At 41.1% G+C, this 22,992-nt stretch overlaps 3 protein-coding genes across 4 annotated transcripts in view; 2 read left to right on the top strand and 1 right to left on the bottom strand.

The window, feature by feature from the left end:
- The window catches only part of LOC116045308 (collectin-12), a 33,012-nt gene extending 28,793 nt beyond the window's left edge, over positions 1 to 4,219 (top strand). The window contains exons 5-10 of the mRNA XM_031292920.2: positions 37 to 1,080; positions 1,264 to 1,761; positions 2,279 to 2,415; positions 2,558 to 2,667; positions 3,723 to 3,868; positions 3,976 to 4,219. Of these exons, the coding sequence (XP_031148780.1) occupies positions 37 to 1,080; positions 1,264 to 1,761; positions 2,279 to 2,415; positions 2,558 to 2,667; positions 3,723 to 3,868; positions 3,976 to 3,995 (1,955 nt within the window). The 3' untranslated portion in view covers positions 3,996 to 4,219. The remainder of the gene's footprint in view (positions 1 to 36; positions 1,081 to 1,263; positions 1,762 to 2,278; positions 2,416 to 2,557; positions 2,668 to 3,722; positions 3,869 to 3,975) is intronic.
- Positions 4,220 to 4,937: 718 nt separating this feature from the next.
- On the bottom strand, positions 4,938 to 15,183 carry hacd1 (3-hydroxyacyl-CoA dehydratase 1). The gene is made up of 7 exons (XM_031292921.1): positions 15,065 to 15,183; positions 11,221 to 11,338; positions 11,042 to 11,060; positions 10,831 to 10,919; positions 10,278 to 10,399; positions 7,729 to 7,907; positions 4,938 to 6,318 (listed from the first exon to the last, which is right to left on the bottom strand). Exons 1-7 carry the CDS (start codon positions 15,181 to 15,183, stop codon positions 6,236 to 6,238), a joined length of 729 nt encoding a protein of 242 aa, XP_031148781.1. The 3' UTR covers positions 4,938 to 6,235.
- Positions 15,184 to 15,743: 560 nt separating this feature from the next.
- Positions 15,744 to 22,367, top strand: LOC116045351 (transmembrane protein 236). Of its 2 annotated transcripts, XM_035997995.1 has the most exons (5): positions 15,744 to 15,988; positions 17,816 to 18,096; positions 18,303 to 18,375; positions 20,282 to 20,405; positions 21,018 to 21,715. In XM_035997995.1, exons 2-5 carry the CDS (start codon positions 17,825 to 17,827, stop codon positions 21,713 to 21,715), a joined length of 1,167 nt encoding a protein of 388 aa, XP_035853888.1. In that variant the 5' UTR covers positions 15,744 to 15,988; positions 17,816 to 17,824. The 2 variants fall into 2 exon arrangements, with proteins under 2 accessions (XP_035853888.1, XP_031148846.1); XM_031292986.2 differs by lacking the exon at positions 15,744 to 15,988 and having other exon boundaries at positions 17,825 to 18,096; positions 21,018 to 22,367.
- The last annotated feature ends 625 nt before the right edge of the window (positions 22,368 to 22,992 follow it).

Here is a 22,992-nt window from a genome sequence, read left to right as displayed (position 1 = left end):
ATTTTTGTAATTTATTGTACAAATCTCCGTCATCAGATGATCAAGCAGGGGAGAAGTCGGAGAATACCACCACAGAGATCCAGGCATTTAAGGACAACATCTGGACTCTCCAGAGGCAGCTTTCTGCAGTGGAGGAACGCATCCACAGCGATCAAGTTAAGCTGAGTCAGCTGCAGAACATTGGCTCAGACATTCAGAAAAGCCAGGGCTCTATTCAGGGACTGCTGGATAGCAACACAGCCACCTTGCACTCTGTGAATGGCACCCTGCAGTCTTATGGCGGCACCATTGGGGGTCTGCAGGACGACACAGCCCGGCTGCAGAGAGAACTCCAGCAGCAGGTGAAACTTCAGGACCAGGCGCTGCTCAGCATCAGCAGCCTCAACTTCACACAGGCCCAGCAGAGAGGCCTCATCGCCGTTCTGCAGCGCTCAGTGGATGACACCAGCCAGGCCATCCAGAAAATGCGCAATGACTTTCAGAGCCTCGAGCAGAAGGCCCGGCAGGCGCACTCTGATACCGAGTGGCTTCGTAATAAGGTGGAAAACCTGCAGGTCATGGCCAGTAACACCTCGGCTCTTGCAAAAGCCAACAACGACAGCCTGGAGGAGGTGGGATCACAGCTGGCTTTCATGGCCAACCAGCTCCAGAACACCAGCAGCCTGGCTGATGCTCACGACCAGACCCTGAGGGAGATCATGGACCGGCAGAGGGACTTCGGTAACCTCACGTCCACCAAGTTTGACCGGCTGGAGGTGCGGCTGGATGAGTCGGAGCAGAGCATGGACCGCGTGACCGGCAACATCAGCTTCACCACGCAGCTCCTGGGCGCCATCAACCTCAACCTCAACGACTTGCGCACGTGTTCCGAGACCGTCGGCCGTCACTCGGACTTCTTGCTGAACCTCAACAGCAGCGTGACAGACGTGAGGACAGATGCAGCCAGTCTGAGGTCCCAGCAGGAAGAGCTGGCAGCACGGGTGGACAAGGAGGTCACCAGCCTCTCTATTGTCATGGAGGAGATGAAGCTGGTGGACAACAAGCACTCCCAACTAATAACCAATTTCACTATTTTACAGGGTGAGGGATGCAGTGTTGTACTAATGAAATGTTTGTTTTAAAGTTAAAGACTTTAGTTAGATAAGAAGATCAATACTATAATATAAGCTTTGGTGTCAATCTTCTCATCTAACACTTTTTGTCAATGTGGCGCTATTCTTTTTAAAATACTTCCACTAGCTTACAGTTTGTCCCATTTTTCAGGTCCCCCTGGTCCCAGAGGACCAAGGGGGGACAAAGGACCTCAGGGACCATCTGGTCAGCCTGGCCAGAAGGGAGAGAAAGGGGAAAATGGTGGTCCAGGGATACGAGGACCCAGAGGAGAGCAGGGTTTCCCCGGACCATCAGGTCTGCCAGGGTTAAAAGGCCTGCCAGGCGTATCTGGCAGCCCCGGATCCAAGGGCTCCCGAGGGTCAGGAGGAAGGGCCGGACCTCCTGGAGCTAAGGGAGAGCCAGGTACTGCCGGTCTGCCTGGAAGAGACGGACAGCCTGGTCCTCAGGGGGCACAGGGCCCACCGGGTATCAGAGGCGCAATGGGACCAGCTGGTGAGCAAGGGCCAAGGGGACTGCTGGGACCAGTGGGGCCCCCAGGGCCACCAGGACCACCGGGACAACCAGGGATTCCAATCCGGGCTCCGTTAATTCCTTTGGGCCCTGTGTCTCTGCAGGATGAGGCAGTAGCTCCTACACTCTGGGCCCCAGGTACGACTTTAAGTCTTATCACCAGTTGTAACGTTTCTGTTGCAGTTTTACATTTCAACACTTTGCTAGAATCAATTTACGAGATCCGGAAGTATTGAACTTAATCAGCTAGCATCAATGTACATTACTCAACTAGAATATTCCCACGATGGCATTTGTTTTTATCATTCCAGAAAAATAATACAATATTACTCAGAATGAATGGCGCGATAAAAGAATAGTTTTACGTTTTGTGAAATAGCGTATTCACTTTCTTGCTGAGAGTTAGATGAGATGATTGATACCACTCTAATGTCTGTACGGTAAATGTTAGGCTAGAGCCAGCAGCTGGTTAGCTTAGCTTAGCATAAAGACTGAAAACAGGGGGGAAAAGCTAGCCTGGCTCTATCCAAAGGTAACAAAATCCGCAGAAATATGACAGTAGTATCATTCTTGGCAAGAAAGCAAATAATGTCCCAAAATGTCAATTCTTTTATAATGAATACTATTTAGTATAGTTTTTGACACTGTTTTACAGGATGCCCTTTTGAGTGGGTGAACTACAGAGACAAGTGCTACTTTTTCTCTAAGGACCTTCACAGTTTCAATGACGCAAAGGCAACCTGCGAATCAACGTCTGCTTCATTGTTGATCATCAACGATATGGAGGAACAGGTGACTCTTCATGATTGTATCTTTAGCATGTAAAGAATGAAATCCACTAAAATCAATATGTACTGGAAGGGAAGGTCGACCTTGCTCTGTAATGTGAGGTAACTTCTCAGTTGGGACTTTTTCTGTCCTCTTGTGATCTCAGAAATGGCTGAAGAAGCAGACTATTGGAAAGGGCTACTTCTGGATGGGTCTGACCGACAGGGAGGAGGAAAACGTTTGGCGCTGGCTGGATGGGACTGAACCTGCTTTCGCGTCAGTATTAAATCAGAAAATACCTCCATCATAGGGAACATCTTATCCTGTATGGACGTAGGTGCTGTTTCTCTGATGGATATTCTGTTTCAGAGCTGTGCAAAACACTGCTTTCCAATCATAATAATTACAAGCGGTAGGTTTTCACTTACATGAAACAACACCAAATAAACATGCAAATTCTTGTGATATTTTCTGATTGCTTTGACATGCAAAGCATGCAAAGCTCAACTCCTCTATCCCAGCTGCCCATTCAAACAAAACAAATACTTTCACATTCAGAGCAGCCAATCAGAGCGGTGCACTCTCTTGCAACAAGAGCAAAAATCCAACATTTAGACTAACATTAAAGCTTACAAAACTGCACATAAAGGATAAAGATACAATAATGAAATGCATCAAACCAACACTGAATAGAATCTGAACACAGCAATATGTCATAAAAGCCTAGTTAACCTCAAAGATCTCCACTCCAAACAGCCAAACAAATCAAAAGAAATCAGATCAGGTTCAGGTTACTGTATTGGTACCCATAGGTAAACTAGGTTTACAGTCCAAGAGGCAGGACATCCTTAAAACTTTGTAGACCACCACATAACATGCAACACACAAAACATTAAAAGTAACATATAAAACAGACAGTAGAACATGGATAAAAAACAGTACATGACGACATTGACTTGTGCAGTTATATGCAGAAATTCTACAGCTAGTAAATGACCAAAATGCTTGTGCGTTGTGTGCAAGTAATTCTACAGTTTGTTTAACAGAGTGATTGCCGCTGGGACAAAACTGTTTTTAAATCTTGGAGTTCTACAATCAGGGACCATTAGCCTCCGTCCAGAGGGGAGATACTGGAATTTCCTATTCAAAGGTGTAGGCTATCTTTTAAGATGGCCATACTCCATATCATATCATATTATATCATATCAGATGATCCAACTTCAATTCCTGCTGCAGTTTATTGTCTTTTCCAGCATTGTGGGTTTCCACCAGACTCTTAGAATAAATACTGTAAATCTAAAGTGTGATCGCCCCCTGTTGTTTGCCTGCAGGAAGTGGAAGCCAGGTCAGCCTGACGACTGGGGCCATGGACATGAAATGGGAGAAGACTGTGCGGGGCTCATCCATGAAGGGTTGTGGAATGATTTCTTCTGTGAAGATCTCATAAGCTACATCTGTGAGAAGGAAATGGAGACCTGTACGTCTGTTTTTGTCTTCTTTTTTTTTTCCTTTCCAAATGTCACTGTATCAAGGGGGGGATTTCCTCAGAGGTGTCCTAATGTCATTCTGTGTTTTTTTCTGCAGCAAGATTGCCTGGATCGTAGCGATGTCTTGAAAGGGAGCTTGCAGTGAGCAGCTAGACATGTGGCACTGGTCCACCGACACGGCACATGGAGAGTCCATACGGAGAGAGCAAAGGGACAATTCTCCTCCAAAGTAAACCCAGTCCAACATCACCAGCAAGTGCAATACAGCAGGGCAATCACAGAAGGAGGACTTTTATTTTTTAAAGTACCAAATCACCAATCAATTTATATATATATATATATATATATATATATATATATATATATAAATATTTTTATGGTTATTTGAAATACATTTTATAAATCTGTATTCCACGTGCAACTGAATATCTGAATGTATATTTCATTATCCAAGTTTTGTAGGAAATTATAAATTCTATGAAGTCAAGTGGACTTACTGTTGTGCTTTTCATAACATGTAATTGTCTTCAAATGAAAAGGTGCAAAATGATGCGTAAAAAAACATGAAATGTCGCTGATATGCTATCTTTGGGGAACCTGTTATCTAACCTCATGAATGTCTATATAGCATTTTCATTTATACAAGTAGAAACCAAAGGAAGTATTTACACATAAATACAGAAAAATGTCACAATCAGCTTGAGTTTTAGTTCAGGACTGAACGTTTACAGTTTAATACTCAATGTATGATACAGTATTTTGTGATTATGAGATTTATTTTTCACTATTACAGACGTACATATGTTTATGAATCTCTGGATGCTACCTACAAATATAAAATGTGCCATTTTCTGCACTCAGGTACTGTTTCCTGTTAAGAAAAACACTTAAACAACACTACAAAAGATGAAGGAAACACTCACAAATAAATATGTAAAAACTAAATGAGGTGTTTGTATTTGTTGGCTTATTTCTACATTTGTATGCAGGTCCAGATAAACAGATCTGGTAACAGATGGCTTATCTGTCTGCATAAGTGTGAAGGTCATCACAAAACTCTCCATTGTAGAATTTAGTTTATTGATTTTGCACAAAAAAAGTATTTTCACATTTCTATTGTTCTTTTCTTGAAAAATTACTTTTTCCAGTAATTTTTGTGACATCGACTTTTATTGTTTCTCTCCTCTAACCCTGATTATAAGCAAAAATGTTGCTTTTCTTAGATAACCATGGGCTATGCAACATTTCCTCTCAATCATTTCACATCCTGTTTTCCTACTCAATCACAGTCAATCCTTCAGCTGCACAGAAGACTGAAATGATCTTACAATAGCACCTTTAGCAGGAGGGAATCTAACTACCTTTCTATTAACACGGACATGAGATTCTTTATGTTAAAAAACAAACAACAGCGACTGAAGACTGCGAGTGCTCACAAAAATCTAAATTGTAGTCTCACCTACAGCAGTCTAGAAAAAGCTGCTACTTTTTGAAGACTCAAATCTGTTTAAGATGCTCTCTTGTAAATTAACATTTGACATAGTAAACATCAAAGCAACATAGAAGAATGCAGGAGCCAAGCAGAGAAAATGTTAAGTTTGAGCTGCGCTCTAAGTGATACATTATGTGAATAAATTAAGAAATATGCTATTAACCGCTAATTTCACATTGCATCATTTACAAACATACACAAAAGAAGCAGCATATTGTCTAAATGTAGATTTATTGTTGAGGTATGATAGAACTAGGAGTAATTTCTCTTTTTAAACCTTGTTTTGTACAGCCACGCTTCTTCTGTATAAAATCATTTCGGTGGAATACACTTAAAAAATAATAATGCCAATTGGGTTGGTTGGGGGGATGAAGTTTGGACAACTCAGGAGACACAATTTACAATCTTCCTCCCATGTTCATTTCACATTTCCCTGGAAGCCTCTCGTTTATCCTTCACACAGGTGTTATGACTCGGCTGTGGCTCATGTTTTTCAGTGCAACAAGGTGCAGTAAGGCTGGTGAGCGAATAAAGGACTGTGTGCTGAGACATAACTTCCAGCTTCTGTCTCAAGCTCCAGCAACGCTGGAACTGTAAACATGTTTCCAATATTACCATTCACATAGGAATTAATCCTGTAAAGACTTAGGATCAGTGATTATTGCTCAGTACTGGTGAACTCCTTTCTTCCTGATTGTTATTGCTCTTGTTGGACAGGTCGTCATCTGTGCGGCTCTTCCCGTCCCGTACAATGAAGAACGTTAACAGCCAATGGTGCTGAAGAGGAGGTGGCGATGAAGTGGGGGGTGTGAGGGTGATGGTGGAGGCAGGCTGGCTCAAACGAAGGCATGAGGTGGTGGCTGGTCTAGTCGTCCTTCTCCACTATGACCTCCCCATGAAGCACCCTTCTCCTCTGCCGCAGCATGTGGAAGTAGAGCTGAGGAAACACTGTGGGAAAATAAACAGGATCAATGAACCCAGACTGAATTCCCAATGAAAAGCAGGACCCCAAGAAGCATTTTCAAGACATGCAAAACTTAATGTTGTGAATAATGTTACATTCCATTGAAGAAAGTCGTTCTCATCAGTTTTATTTGTATCCTAAATTGCAACACTGTTTTCCTAACTGTGTGAACAAACCTTGGGACAATCCTTCTGCCCATCCTGACTCTTTTGTATCTTACTACACGTCATCTAAATGAATGTAGCGATTCGACTGTTAGAAAATATGTATATCCTTGTGTGTCTCATTAAACCTTTAGAACATTGTGAAATGAACCCTGCTTCATGTAGCTTTGTTCTCCGAGATCTAGATGACAGGATTCGAACCACAAAACAATCCTGATCGTATTGTTTTGCAACACTTAATATTAAATGTGTTATGTGCAATATTTATGTATATGTATGCGATTCAATACAACATCTGAAACTACAGCAACTTTCTCAACATTTGTTTGTTATCAGCTTCTTAAAAGTAACATTTACTGCATTGATGTTGTGCTGTATTGGATTATAGCCTACTGTTATGTTATGATCTCCATCCCCTTGTATATAACAATTTCACTCTGCACAAAGATGCTATATGTAGCATTTTAACATCAGTTAATAACATACAATTGCAGATGTGGTATTGTGTTTTGCTGCTTTATACTGTAGCATGAAAAACAAAGATGGCTCCAGGTCTCTCAAACATTTAAAGGAATAGTTTGACATTTTGGTAAATATGCTCATTTGTTTTCTTGCCAAGAGTTGATTCAGAAGATTATAGATAGAATACCACTCTCATGTCTGTAGGCTAAATGTAAAGCTAGAGCCAGAAGATGGTTAGCCTAGCAGTGACTTCCTGGAGTCTTGTCGTCACCCTGAGGTTGCCAAGCAACAAAATGAGACTCTTTGTTTTTTATAACATGTTAATTAGTGAGCTTTGAGATGCTGGTAGATGTATTTTGTTACCTTTGGACAGAGCCAGGCTAGCTGTTTTTCCCGTTTCCAGTCTTTATGCTAAGCTAAGCTAACCGTGTCCTGGCTCCATCGTCATATTTAACGTGTAGATATGAGTGATATCGATCCTTTCAACCAACCTCTTAGCAAGAAAAACAACACCGGTCGCAGAGTCTTTCATTGCCACAGAACAAAATTGGGGTTAAAAGGACGTGGGATACTACACACTTGGCTCCAAAATGTTGCCATGCTTTTTAGACCCTGCTGTCACAATACCACAAAAGAAGCCATCTCTAAAGTCTCATGTAGTGGAAGATGCACAGATGAATCATCAATAGAGGGGTCATCTATCCTGGGTCATCTTCCTCTACATGTTTTATCATAACATGCCGTGTGGGGAGTAAAAACCCTCCTTACGTGGGATGTAGGACAACATGGCGATGATTAGGCAGTAGTAGTAGTCGAACGACACGTTATACTTGTTGGGGAGCCTCATGGAGTACATTCCAGATCTGCGTACGAACGGCAGAGCAGCATAAATGGTCAGCAGTTCTCCGGCGACTCCCAGGGGATACAAGACGATGAAGAGGTTGTATCTGGGAAGGAAAAGATGTCTGCGGTCACACACCTGCAACTAACACTCACTGCAGTTTAAGTTTGCGAATGTTAAAACACTCACATGGTTAGATGTCTACACACACAATCTACACTCAAACTGTAACAGTGCAAACTTTAGAGGATGAGTTTAACAATCAAGGCATGCTCCTTAAAATCTTCTTTTAAATTGTAAGTAGGCTACACTCACGCACAGTTAGCATAAGCCATTCATAGGGGGTTTTCTGGTTTTCTCCCTGGTCTAATTTCATGTTTTAAACCTGCTTTAGACCGGTAATCAAACACAATCAATTCAGTCCCCTTCATATTTTGTTAAACTGTGCTGTTTTCTTGGAGTTCCTGGTGTGTGTTGTTAAAAAAACTTTTGACAACTTTTAACATTTGAGACTTAAAAATTGGCAGCCAATCAGCAACTGACAAGTCAAGAAGCTACAAAAATCACATCGACATCCATGTTTGCTTATATTTAATTTTACTTGGGTTTGAATTCCCAACATTGATCAGGTATTCAATGCTGAGCCAGCCTTCAATCATGGATATTGAGGATTCACCACCATAAAAATAGAAAAAGGAAAGCCATTCCATCAATGGGGAGCCAAGAGAAAGAAGTTGAGGTAAAGTAGAATGACATCTAGGTCATCCAAAAAGTGGAACTAACTCCCTAATGTCTATAGAGTGCCTCTATACTACATATTTTAAAAAAGCCACTAACGATGGGCGCTGACTAAAACCTGGACAGGGAGCTGGGTATGCCTTGTGAAAAGGGATGTGATTTGGCAGATGTTGTAGTGGGCAAAGCTGCAGGATCAGGTTGTGGCTGCAGTTTGGGCCTTTGACAATTGTCAGTGCTCTACATGGTTGATTACTACAGTGACAATGGATACATTTTTAAACTTAGACGCTTAAATGTATGCACAGACAGTTGAAGAAAGTTGGCTTTACTTTATAACTTGGTAAACAAATCTGGGAATGCGACATAAAAATATGTTTCCGAATGTGTAATAAAATCACTAAAGTTCAGAATAGATCTGCTCTTCATAAAATCATTCACAATCTTCTTGGCTTTCTGTTACAACTGCCTGTCACACATAATTGTGACGTGCCTGCCTCTCTTTGTGACACCATGTCAAAGAGAGGCAGACACGTCACAATTATCTCTGTAGTATGATATATGGCATGACTCAGGGCTATAGAAATCCTGTATTTAGTTGAGACCACAGCAAAGGCTCGGGGGAGCGTCTCAGCGGATGTGAGAGAAAAGTTGGGCGAACATTCCATGACCAAAACAGATGGTCTTAAAAACATGAGCAGCTGAACATGAGCCCCTCTCGGGGTCTCCTTCATGCTTAAAGAAAGCAGTTAAGGGTGGGGGGCAGGGAGGAGAGTGGCATTCAATATATGAGAATAAAAACCTATCCTACGACGCACTGAAGTAGCAGAAAAATTCACATTCTTCTGGTGAACCTCTGTCTGCAGAGACAGAACAGTGTCTCACTTAGTGAATGAGTTGATGCGAAATGTAAACGTCACTATTCTGAAGTGAGATAGTCTCTCTCTTGGCTGTGAGAGGCCAAGCCTGTGTTGGACAGCTATCAATGTGTACAGCTGACGTTCCTCCCGACGACTCCAGTTTCAGCTGAGCTACTGTAGCAGAGAGACTGCCACGTCACAAGTGCTCTTCATACAGTAGTAGGCAGGCATTATGTCACTCTAGAGCTGAGAAATATGTTGATCGTCATCACATTTCACTGATAATCATTGACAGACAGTGGTTTCATGTTTTATGTTTTTTTGTGCTGATATGATTATCTAGGCTTTGACATTAAAACAATTGTTGGATTGCTGTCCTTGTCAGAAATTGTTTTTTTGAGTAAGTTACAAGAAAAATCTACGCCATTATCAATCATAAATCAAAAATTAAATAATTAATAAAACATCTAAATAAGCGCTAAAATTATTAAATGTAACTTCTCTTCTCCAACATCAGTCATGTTAGCCTTTGGTTCATCCACCATTGACAAGAGAATGGCTAATGAGGTGCTAATCAATAAACACACACATGCTTCTCCCCTCTGTGTGAGTTAGGCGATACTTACACACACACACACACACACACACACACACACACACACACACACACACACACACACACACACACACACACACACACACACACACACACACACACACACACACACACAACTTCCTCATGTAAAGCCGTTCTAGGCCCGGGGAGGGCTGCATGCCAGAGGTGAAATCGCCAGATCAGTGCCGACATGCTCAGATAACAATGTCCGACACAGTAATGACAGTTCAAGCTCATCCCGGCCACGGGGTAATGGCATCTCCACCTGGCCCATTTGATGAAGTACGGCAGGTGGTGGAGCAGGTTGAATGTGTAGTAGGAATATCTGGTAATCTCTGTGATCGTCCACACAACCAGGAATAGGATTACGCTTTCTTCATTCTGGATCTTCATTTAAATCGTGAAAAAAAATGGAAAATATACAGAGGAAAGAGAAAGTAACTTGTTTAGATGAGTCAAACCAGACAAGTGCAAATGTGGGACAGCAATGATTGTAAATACAAAACAAATACAACTATAATAAAGCACATGGGTTCTTGCCGTTTTCATGCAACAGATGCTTAAAATACACAGAAAAAATTGTCTAGTAAACCCTATGAGACCTTTTATTATGGAATGATATTAATATGTATGCTGTGTGTAAAGGTAATACTATTGAAGTGAAGTTTGTGATTAAAATAGTATTTCTTGTGTATTTTTTCACAGACAGCAAAGAAAATAACCAAAGATTATGCAATTTTTCATTCTATTTTGCTCGTACAACTAAATAAAACCACAGTAGCAGAAGAATCTGTGCTGTACTGTGCTGTGATTGTCACCTGTCTGATGCTGTTGGTGATGAACCAAACCATGAAAATCCGTGAACACACTTGCACCCCGGTTACAATCACAGAAGTCCTCACAATCCCTGCAGCAGAGCAGGAGAAAGAAAACAACAACCATTACAGCTGCAGAGATGTTGGCACAATAATATACATTTGTTTACATTTTAACATAAATTATAAGTCATAAACAAAAATCATCACATACCGATGGCACAATGTCCCACCTGTAAGACAAGAAACATACAAATCTATTAATTACCCTCATCTACAGTACCTATTTAAAAGCATTGTCATTTCTCACTGTAACAAAGTATTTTATCAGGTCATGCTACGACTGTGCAGCCATGCGAATGACAGCAAACGCTATTCCACTCAAATTCTTACCTCAACTAATGCAAAGGTCTGGAAAAACTTGAGAGTCCTTGCTATACTTCTGTATAAACCCTTTCGTGTGCCTTTCTGGATGTAGAAGCGCATCATTGCCATGGCCAAAACCAGCCACCTGCAGAAACAAAACAATACATTACATAATGGCACCACTTAGTGCGAGATGAATGGTGAAAGAGTTTCCTGTGTCCCTGGTGGAAACTGAAAACCGTGTTATTAAGCTCTACATATATTGTGCACAGTGTACATTTTGACATGGCAAATGCTCATTTTTTTCAAACTCAAACCTTAAACCTACTGCATCTTCTCACAGCTCTGTTACGTGCACTTTTCTGCATCTGACAACCGCTGAGGACATTTTATCTGGCTCCTCCTGCACTTCTTGTAGTGTAAATCAACAATGAAAAGATAGAAAATGTGCACATTATGCACAGTTAGAGCAGCAGCAAACTTGTTACTGCCCTACAGTGACAATAGATATTTAGTGGTAACTATTGACTTGATAAAACAAGCCGTAATGGCATGATTACACTGGTAAAATCATGGCTGAAGTTTGAGACGACAAAAGTCTTTTGTGTTTCAATTTTAGTACTTTCACCAAAAGAAAAGATGTGGCATTACACATAATCTACTACAGTAGGAGCATAACAAAGAGCCCATGGTATTATACATCAAAAGTTAACCTAACTACCCATTAGTTCTTGCAACATTTGTGGCTTTTGTAAAACATATTAGCATATAAACACATTTCCAAAATGTAACCCACATCCCAATTTCAGCAGTTTCAAGTTTAAAAGAGTCGTACTTAAATTATTTTCACTTTCTCTACAATTCTCCTTTATGACAAACATGTCAACAGTAACCAACCCTTCGTATGAGACCATGCAAAAATGATATTCCTTCACTTAGACTTGAAAATGTCTGAGTAAAGGCAGCTAAACAGTTGGGGAGGCTCCTGAACTCATGTGGATGTATGTAAATAGTGAAATACTACCAAAATGTAATCCAGGTGTAACATTCAAAAATCCTTTGAACAAAATTGTTGCGTCGTCTCCCTCTCTGAACCAACTTAGCAACATACAAAACACAATCAAATCAAAGTGAAGCTAAACAGGAGGAGACTCTTTATAACTAACTACACAATGATTATCTCACATAATTGTTGACAGGATCAATTAACAAGCTAAAGAGTTAATGGCTGGAATGGATACAGGGCTGCAACTCATTGATTAATCTGCTGATTATTTTCTCAATTAATCGTTCTGACTTTTAAATATCACAAAAAAAGTAATACGAAAAATGCCTATTATACTGTCTTAGAGCGACATTTTCAAGTTCCTATTTTGCTTAACACAATGACCTATCAGCTCTGATTGGATACTTACAATTTGGGCTGCTCTGACAAATTGTGTTCTGTATCATGTTATTTGTTTGAGTATGTGAAAACCAGTTCAGTTGATGTCAGTGTGATCATTACATGTGAGGTCAAACTAAAAATGTCATCTTCAGCTGGCATATTGAAATCATCTCTTCAGAATCAGACAGACATTGTTTTTGCATATATTCAAACAAAACTGTATATGTTTATATATATATATATATATATATATATATATATATATATATATATATATATATAAGAATAACCATCATTTTAAAATAAATCTCACAATATGATACTGCATACTCTAGAAGTTAATGACGACATGACTATAAAAGTATTGATCCCTGCATGTTGTGTTGATGTACCTTACCTTAACATTAGCCTAATACCTTAATTGCAGTGTTAGAATGTAACTAAGAACATTTACTGTAGTAATGCATTATTTATTAATAATGTAATAAATAGTAGTATAACAGACACTGGGCCATTTTCCAATGCATTGAGTAGGAAGGCCTACATTGACTTGTAATACTTTACTATACTTTCCTAGCATTTTCCTGACACTATTGATTATAATATTATGATACATAGGCTTCGTGATCTGGTTGGGATGTCTGGATCAGTTTTAAAATGGTTTTCATCCTACCTTTCTGGTAGACGTTTTAGTGTTTATGTGAATAAGATCATGTCTGAAACTTCAGAGTTGGCATGTGGGGTATCTCAGGGTTCTGTCTTGGGACCTATTCTGTTCCTTTTGTAAATATTTCCTCTAGGACAGATAATTAGTCAATTTAGTGACATATCTTACCATCTGTATGCGGATGATAAGATGTCTTCTTTAATTAACTGCTTGACTAGTATCAAACAGTGGTTATGTGACAACTTTTTGCTTCTGAACTCAGATAAAACAGAAACATTAATTTTCGCCCTCAGATAAAGCAGCATATTGGTGACCTAGGCTCGTCTGTCCAGCCAAGCCTCAGGAGCTTAGGTGTTGTTTTTGATTCAGCCATGTCCTTGGAGCACCACTCTAAGCAATTAGGACTAGTTATAAACTGTTTCTTCCAACTGAGGAATATTTCCAAATTAAGAACACTAGTGTCAAAGGTTGAGTTGGAGATGATCATTCATGCTTTCATTTCCTCTTGCTTAGATTACTATAACAGTCTTTTTACCTGTTTGAGTAAGAAGGAGCTTTACCGTCTCCAGGCTGTTCAGAACTCTGCTGCAAGGCTTTTAACTCACATTAACAAAAGAGCACACTTCACACCTGTTTTAGCATCACTTCACTGGTTACCAGTCCAGTATAGAATTCAATTTAAAATCCTGGTCCTTACTTTTAGAGCCCTGCACGGTGAAGTTCCTCCCTACATCTCTGACTTGAAACAGCTTCATACTCCCACCCATAGTCTGAGGTCATTAGGTCAGAGGCTATTAGTGGTTCCCCGCACTCATTTTAAAACTAGAGGGGATCGATCATTCCAAGCAGTAGCTCCTAGGCTGTGGAATGACTTGCCTTCCTCTCTACATTGTGTGAATTCTGTTGAATCTTTTAAAAAGCAATTGAAGACTCTGCTATTCAAGCAGGCTTTTAGTTAGTCAAGGGTTTTTATGGTTGTTTGTTTTGTTTTCTATTTGTATTTAAATGTTCTTGTATTTTAATGTTTTATTTACATTTTTTATCTGTGAAAGGTGCTATAAATAAACTTTACTTACTTACTTATACTTTTACATAAGTAACGTTTTAAATGCAGGACTTTTAGTTGTAACAGAGTATCTCTAGACTGTGGTATTGTTACAATTACTTAAGTAAAAGTATTTTTCCCACCACTGCAAACTGTAGGCACGTCGTCTAATCATTATTGATCCGGTGAGTGCCACTGATCTGACAGCTCTGTTATAGCCTATTCATAGCTGAAGTGACATGAGCAAATAAGTATCGATTCCCATCCGTTTGTCCTGTCAGTTTATCATATACACACGATACGAAATGCTCTGTTTGAAATTCACAAATGTTATGTTGTTATAAAAAAAATCTGCCCATTGAGCATTTCAGTGTCCCAGACCTGGGCTCCAGTGTCAGCGCACTTCGGCTATACTTATCACTGCAACTGTCTGCCGCACTGTGGGCCTTGACGTTGACACCATCCAGTCAGCCCTATTTGGACACGGCTGCAGCGCTAGCCTGTCACTTTAACCAAACGCCATTCATTCATTTTCTGACACTCACACAGATACCCCTTATATTTCTATATATTTTAAAATATCAAATTGTTTACTCAAGTGTTCCCCAACTCGTGTGAACTGCTAAACTGAGCGAGCTGAACAGGCACTTTCGGCTTGCCACAGAGACACACAGTCCTATAAACAGCAACACGCGCTTACAGTTTTTTAGGGAGCGGCTAACTTATAGACTTTTCTTATTAATAGCCGGGCGGGGCGGATAAACGCACGTACCCGGCGGTCATGGCGATGTTGTAGAAAGTGAGCCATGCGGTAGCGAGGGCGCTTTTCGTTTTCTTCTTGTTGTTGTTTTCCTTCTCCTCAACCGTGCCGTCCTCCTCGCTGTACGCCATGGTACCGGGGGCAGGGTGGGGAAGTCAGGAAGGGAGCTGACAGCTGGGGCTGGTAGGGAGGGGAGCAGCATGGTCATCCATCCTGCTCCCCCATCTCGCGGGACTAGTGCAACAAGTGCGTGGCCTGCCGATGGGCCAGGAGCTGTTAGTATAGTGATAAAAAAAAAAGAAAAAAAGAAGTAGCCTAGGCTACTCAGATAATAGCCTACTTAAAAGTAGCAATACCTCAGTGAAGAAAACGATGTTACAATTAAGGCCCTGCATTGACATGTCATTTAAGTAAAAGTACGGTATGTAGGCCTAAGTATTATCAGGAAATACTCAAAGTATTAAAAGTAGGCCTAAGCATCACTCCTTAATTGATCTATTAGTCCTAAGTGTGAACATAAAGTCATAGTTAGCCTAATGGTGAGCAACAGGAATTCATCATAGCTATCCTGTATTAATTTCATAACCTATATGATTTGTGCCCTTATTAAGAAGTATTACTGAATAGTTTTAAAAATTGTGTTTTAATTGTGTTGGCTTAAGGGACGATAATTGGGGGATAGCTGCATGCTGAGTGTGGAATACAACAATGCGCATGCCCACAGCTAATTACCTGTTACCCCGCTGCAATTTGATTGGCTTTTTGCCAAGTGCTGTGGACGTCATTTTCAGGTAGTTGTTGGAGTTTCTGCGGTCACCATTAAAGACGTGGAATATCTTCTACAGTAAAAATGTGTCTGTTTTTTTGAAGAAAAACTTGAGATGAAACACCTCGGTGCCCACCAGCCGCCGGATATTGTTATAAACCAAACCTCTGGTAAGAATAATCAGATTCAACGTGCAGTTGTTCTCCAGCAAAAAAATGGCTAACTGCAAGCTAGCTTGTCAGGGAAGAGGCTCTTTTTGCTTCCCTTGTTAATTATTAAGAGGAGATGGTACCTGGTCAAAATAGCCTTTTCAGGTTCTCCAGCATCTTTCTGAGAGGATTACCAAACACCAAAGCAGTAAAGTTGGACTTTGCAGACCAAACATGACAGTAGCTATACCCAAACTGACAGGGCATAAAGTGAGCAGCATAACAGCACTTTGAGGAGAACAGGTATGCTCAGTCTGATTTTCACCTGTGTTAAACTTTGTGGGAAATTTGAAATAGCACATTATGTCAAAGAGACATAAGAGTGCATCATAGAAAAGGCATATGTTTTGTGGCGGAAAATACATAGATTTCTATCAAATAAGGCCTGTACTGTACCTTCCTCCACAGCGCTGCGGAGGAGGGTCTGGCTAGTCCACACAGCATTCCCGGATGGGAGAAAAACGTGCTCTGGTTTATTGCCATGTCTTTAAACCAATCACAATTGTCTTGGGCGGCCCGCTGCAAAATAGCCTCGGGAAGGAACCTGTTGTTGTTTTAGTCGTGCAACAGAAAACTCAGATTGGACAGATAGTCTAACTAACTGTCTGGATTCACCCTGCAGAGATGTGAGGAGCAGTTAACCATAGTCCTTTATAAATCGACCAGAGTTTAAAATTCCAACAAAAAGAAAGCGGAAGGAAACGGATATTCGGCTGAAAAGAAGGACATCCAGCAGAATTTCCGGCGCCAATGGACCAATCCCAGAAGTGGAACGTCGTGGATATAGACTACTGTATGCGGACCGATCATGCTTACTGTCATGCTTAGTCCCCCCCCCCCCAAGGGTCCATTCTGAGTCAGGAAAAACCCTGGTTTCAGGTTTTGGGTTCTAAACAAGTCAACACCAAACTTTCTCTTCATTATTAGCTTGAAATTGTATGAACAGGGTCACAGCATGAAAGATAGTGTGCATGGATGGATTTTGGACTAAAAGAGACCAATGAGAAAACAACTTAATTCATCTTTTCAACTCATGCTTTTGGTTGGCTAGCCTGAGGGCATGTTGCATGGCTTTTTGTCATGAAGACACAACCAGTATTATTATCTTAATTTGTTGATAAAAATACATGTTGAAGCAGTGTTTTTGAGCCTTTGATATGTTTCAAGTATTTGTAACATCATTGTGTAGTATTTGATATTTTACAGTTATCACATTTTGCCACTAGATGGCAATGTTTAAATATGAGAAGAGCCACAAGTGCCTTGGATGTTGCTTTTACTGTGAGTCCATTTATGTTTGCTGGTTTGGGAGAATGTTCAGGTAGAATATATGGTATAACTAATGCAAAGCTATGTATTTTAGATGCTCAGAATAATGTAGGTAATCTATTATGTGTAGCAGATTGATAAAATGGGGTTTTAGCTTCAAAAGCACTGATTAAAGTATGTTTTTTTTTTTTTTTTTTTTTTTTTTTTAAGACTAAATCATCTCACTGAGATGTCTGTAGTACAAACATATCCTTCAGGGTGTGGAGTGAGACAGCCTTTGTTTTTATCCTGTATATAAAGAGAGTAAAGAGCCAGTCACATCACCGTCACACCGAGGTATACAATGCCTAGTGCAGTGTAAGCAGTTGGGTGAGCAGAGAGCTAGGGCTGTGGTGTGTGGAAAATGCTAGTGGAGGCAGACAATGCACTGGTCCGAGGCCTGACCAGCCCTCAGAGGGACAGGGGTTGCCTCACTGCGACAACAGCCCCGTCTCCCTCCCTTCTTTTTCTTTTTTTGAGCTCCACAGCATGGGCTCGGGGAGGACGCTGAAGTTCGCCCTGTGCGAGGTGCTGCAGTTTGCAGGCCTGTGCGTGCCACTCTTCATCGTCATGCAGAGGTTCGCCGTCATCGTAGCAAAGGTCAAAACATCTATGCGGCCCCCCGGAGATGGCAGCACGGCCTACTGGTTGATCGTGGCCTCCTCCATTGCCTATGTCACCTCCACCGCCCTGCTGGTCTGGGTACCCATGAAGTATATGGTCTTTGCAAAGAAGAAGTGTCTCATTGGGAGGAAGAAGTGGTGAGTTTCTCCTGAGGTCAGGGGCCTTAGCTGTGTATGGTCAGCAGCTGGGACGGCAGTGCAGCACTGACTGAGATCTGACCAGCTGGTTTGTCTGTGGCTGGTTTGGACTGCACTAGGCTGATGAATACCATGAGTTAGCAAGTCCTGCAACTGACTTTTGTCTTCCTTCCTCACTTCTTTCCCTCCCTTTGTCTTTGTATCAGGAGACCTGTGGCGCTCGTATATGTGATCCTGTCCACATTGCCCTGCTTTGCCTTTCTCATCGCCAGCTCTGAGGTACAACATGTTGTGGAGTGTTTGACATTTGTTTCATGTGTTGTATTAGTCTACCGGTACTCTGATTATGAACTTTGATCCTTATGTTGATACATTTGTAATAGATCCTTTTGTAGTTATTTTTGATGATTGCGTTTATCATCCAAACGAAGCTTCTTGGAACTTAAAAAATACCCGCCACAACTTTACATTTGGGACCTAAGTTATATAGAATGTTGTTGGTGAGTGGAATCACGGTGCGAGGCATCTGTGAGTGGAATAAAGGTGATGATTTGCGAGGAACCTTTTGGTTCTCAGGGGATGAATATGGATAAGGAGCTACTGATAAGCAGCTTGGTTCCTCTTCCTGTCCAAACTGCCCTTGTCAAATCATCTGTCCATGAGGCACATTTTCACTTCCTCACTGGCTGCAGCCCAGGTCCTATTTACTGTTTTATGTGGCCCTTTCTAGAGCCCAAGCTGACCTTTTGGCCCTTGCTTATCTGGTGTATTTTACATAAGAGCCATAAATTCTGCTAAGATGACCAGATGTCTGCTTTGATCTGTGTCCTGTTGGTATGAAGTCCTGACTCAGGCAAATATTAGTGCTGCAAGTGATTTAGACCACAGACCCAGTACTAGAGGAGGTCAGACATCTATATGTGAATGTTTGCAGGGCTCAACGCTAACTTTTTAAAGTGGTTGCCGGCTTGGCAACCAGGCATCAGCTTTTGGTTGCCGAAATTGACAATACGGTTGCAATGTTTTAAACTGCCTATAGTTGGAGCAATTCATTTCTTATGTAACTATACCACACATTTTAATAGTGTTGCCATATAATTTCCCATCCCTCTCAAATATGGGTGCAAAAGATCACAAAACTCACAGATCAAATCAAGGTTTTGAGTCACGGATCGGATCAGTTTTCGGATCAGCACAAAAGGGGGAATTTAAATGATTATAAAAAAATTAATAATAACTTGTAACAATAATGACTTATTTCACCAGAAAATTGCTGTTAAAATACAAAAACAGATGAGAAAAGAGTATTTTACAATAACTTTGAATGCACCACAAGGTTTACTAGTTTTAAGTAAATGCAATATTTTGTCCTTCACAGCAGTGACCAAGTGCTAGTTTGTCTTTTAGCTCATAGCTTTAGCAGCAGACTGTTGTACGTCCCGCTGTTGGAATCCTCTACAGTGAAATACAGTCACACTTTTACACCGTTTAGCTGTCAGCATTTTAACCGTGTTTAATCCAGTTACTACTGTAGCTAACAGTAGGCTAATGTTACCTGGTGCCAATTGTAACGTGTTAATAGTGTTTACTAGCGTGACATGCAGCGATGTTTCTGTTGCCTGTAATGTCTGTTTCGGAGCATCAGAGAGCAGGACAGACATTTAAGTGACACCGTAACGAGGCACCGAAATCTGCGTTGCCGTTCCGTCCGGTTGATACCATTAGCACCGCATTTTAACATGCGCCGTTAACTTGAACAGAAAATTGTGTCAAGGCAAACGCGCGTGTGTGGAAAGCAGTCGCACAGCAGCTGAAATGTTGTGTTGCGCACGAACATAGTGTTTACACTCTACAGAGATAACCAAATACAATATTGCCTTCTTTTGAAATACGATTTTCCAGGTTTGTAAATTTTGATTTGTTTTTATATATAAAACAAAACACAAATATTGAACAGGTGGTTGCCAAAGGGGGCAACCAGAGGCCACAAAACGGTTGCCAAGTGACTCAAATCTGGTTGCCAAGGGCAACCGGGCAACCGTTACTGTCGAGCCCTGGCTTGGTGCAGAGGTCCTTTTATTGTTGATGTCAATTGTAGGATAGGTACTCAGATGGTAATCTGAGTAGGTAATCAGATGAAATGTTCTAGTATGTTGAATTTATGATTTTCTGGCTGTTTGCCCAGGTTCAGATAAATAACCACATGACACATGATACGTTCATGGAGCTCCCTGTATCACTAGTGCTCTTCTCTCTCATCTGTATCGACGTTGTGGAAAGGATACGCCACTGCAGACTGACCGGCCAGGGTGAGCGCCGCTCTCTGAACACATTACACAAATCTCTAACCGAGTGCTTTAGATCCTGAACTTTCCCCTGCCAACTTCTATAGTGAGTCAGCCTGGCTTTACATTACAGGAGCTTGGAGGCAACAAATACAGCCAACAGTTCTTTAAATAATTTATCCAGAACCATTTGAACTTCTTATTCTTTGACTCTGTGCCCGCAGTTGAAAAATATTGATGCACCTGAGGAAATGAGCAGGACATTTGTTAGCCATTTCTTGTAACACAGTGCTGAACTGACAGAACTTCAGCAGTGTGTTCTAAAGGGAAGCATTGACGTGGTTTGAGTAAATTTCTTGGAAAACTCAATCCTTTTGAGAATTTTCAATGTCAGCTGTCTCAGGAAGTTTTGGCTTCAACTACACAGCAGAATATTGTTTGCATTTTTACTATCACAAGATTTGGTGGTGGGTCTTTGGCCAAACAATATTCAAAATAAAATCATGCTGAACATTATGATTCTTGTCTCGTTTGGCTAATTTTCAAAAACAACCCCACGGACACCAAACTACATGAAGATAAGCAACATATAAAAGGTCTTTTCAGATTTGCTTTGCTCTGACTTTCTCTCCCCAGATAATGACATAGAGAGAGATGCTGACATCCCCTCCACTGTCCTCACACATGTGGAACAGGTAACACCAGTCACACCTATCACTCCAGCTGCATCGGGGCCAGCTGTGCCCGGGCAAGCCAGGCCAAATCCTACACCACCGGGAGCAAACCAGCACAATGACAGGAACCAGAACGGAGCAGGGGCTCAACCAGAGACCAACGGCACAGTCCTGGGGATACCAGGTAATCCTGGGAGACCATTTAGCATCTCTGGATTGAGCTCACAATCGGCGAGCACCACAGCGTACCGCATATCTCCGTACTCCTACACGGGTCCACTGAGATTCCTGTGTGCCAGCGATGCCCGAGCGGATGTGTTTGTGGACAGCTTTATGTTCTGGATGGACACAGTAGAGATGGTGAGGGTGGCAGGACATCCCCTTGTCTACTACTCAGGCTGGGTGTTCCCCATCTACATCTTCAGCTACCTGTCTTGCCTGCGGGTGGTGGTCATGCCCCACAGCCCCCTGCTTCCCTCACTAGGAGTGGCCGTGCAGGACTTTCCCTTCTTCTTTGTGCGTGTTGGCCTCATTGCCTTCTTTGGCTTTGTCACACCCCTCCTCTATCTGATGAAGAACCTGCTGGTCTGCCTGGCCTTTGTCTATTTCAACTTCATGACCAGGCTGAGGGTCTTCAACACAAAGAGGATGTTCTTTTGAGACCAGCACTTCAGGCAAAGACAGAGCACATTACAACGTATATTACAAGCAGTAGGTTGGCACAAAGGATGCAAAGATTCAGGAGGAGGTCGCACGAGCTGGCTTCATTAGTTCAAACTTAGTTATAACTTAAGTGTTTACTAAGCGCAGATTCTCTAATATATTGAGATTTGTTCCTAAATATTCACACCCAGTAACTGCCAGGTGTGACTGTTAACTAGCTAACTGAACCAACTAATACAAATAACGTTAGTTGACACAGAAGAGATATTTTGTTAAAATGCATGATGGTACTTTTCACAGGCCAAAAGGGAGCTCTTAGGCAATGTTTTCCCATATAATGTGTCAAATGACTGTTGTGTTATGTATTAATTACCTTTATGTTCAAGCATACTTTTTTTACCCCTCAAAACCCCTCACTCTCACCAAGCATGGCACTTTGGGAATGTACCTGTAATGTAATTTGAGAGTTTATAGCCGATTTCTTTTCTACCATCATAAAGTGCAGTGAATATGTAAAAGCATAAATACATGTTGTTTAGATTAGGTTTTTCTTTGCTAAGTTATATTTACAAAAGAGAAACAAAGTGTGAGTTTGTATCATTGATACATATATTTTGGTAAGATTAATAAAGACAACCATTTAAATATATGTTTTAAGTTTCAGTAGTGTGATGTATCATGTATGCAGAATGTTTTAGACCTCAAATCAAACGTTTTACACAGGAATTCATCCCATTTCTTCCCAATCACTCCCCATAAGAACAGGTTGCCTGTCATTCTGCAAAACATTCTCATCGAGTGACTTCCCGCAATCCTACATTGTCCAGAGTACAAGAGCACAATAGCGCTGACAGCTAGAAGACAGTGTCATTACACCTGTAAAACCTGATGTAATTCAAAACAACAGCCCTGCAAAAAACATACTACCTCTGTGAAGGAAATCATTTTCAGGGTGGGTCAAAATGCCATGAACAAAAGAATGCAATTAATTACAATGATGAGGTTAAACAAGATATTTATTGCTGGGCTGTTTGCATAAAATTGTACGTGTATTCATAATATTACGTCCACTTTCCAGTATTATGATAGTTCTCTTGTACTGACGCTTGTTCTATGCTTATTGTAAGAAGATCACTTTGCCAATTTAATTTATTCACTTCAAATGTAATCTGTGGTTCCTTAACCCACCAGAACCCACTTATATTTAATCTTGTGTAATTTGTATTCCGACTGATATGATCATTTCTGCTAATGTGTACTTCTGTCTGTCTCAC

This window comes from Sander lucioperca, chromosome 23, assembly GCF_008315115.2.
Source record: "Sander lucioperca isolate FBNREF2018 chromosome 23, SLUC_FBN_1.2, whole genome shotgun sequence".
NCBI lineage: Eukaryota > Metazoa > Chordata > Actinopteri > Perciformes > Percidae > Sander > Sander lucioperca.
The sequence above is the reverse complement of the archived record's forward strand: the minus strand, read 5'-3'. Positions and strand labels throughout refer to the sequence as shown.

Excerpts from the sequence above, each read along its gene's own strand:
- LOC116045351 (XM_031292986.2), top strand. The coding sequence starts at position 17,825 with ATGGGCTCGGGGAGGACGCTGAAGTTCGCCCTGTGCGAGGTGCTGCAG. Across the intron at positions 18,097-18,302 it reads CTCATTGGGAGGAAGAAGTG|GAGACCTGTGGCGCTCGTAT; the intron begins GTGAGTTTCTCC and ends TCTTTGTATCAG. Across the intron at positions 18,376-20,281 it reads TTCTCATCGCCAGCTCTGAG|GTTCAGATAAATAACCACAT; the intron begins GTACAACATGTT and ends CTGTTTGCCCAG.
- hacd1 (XM_031292921.1), bottom strand. The coding sequence starts at position 15,183 with ATGGCGTACAGCGAGGAGGACGGCACGGTTGAGGAGAAGGAAAACAAC. Across the intron at positions 11,339-15,064 it reads AACATCGCCATGACCGCCGG|GTGGCTGGTTTTGGCCATGG; the intron begins GTACGTGCGTTT and ends TTGTTTCTGCAG. Across the intron at positions 7,908-10,277 it reads TACTTCATCAAATGGGCCAG|ATACAACCTCTTCATCGTCT; the intron begins GTGGAGATGCCA and ends TTTCCTTCCCAG.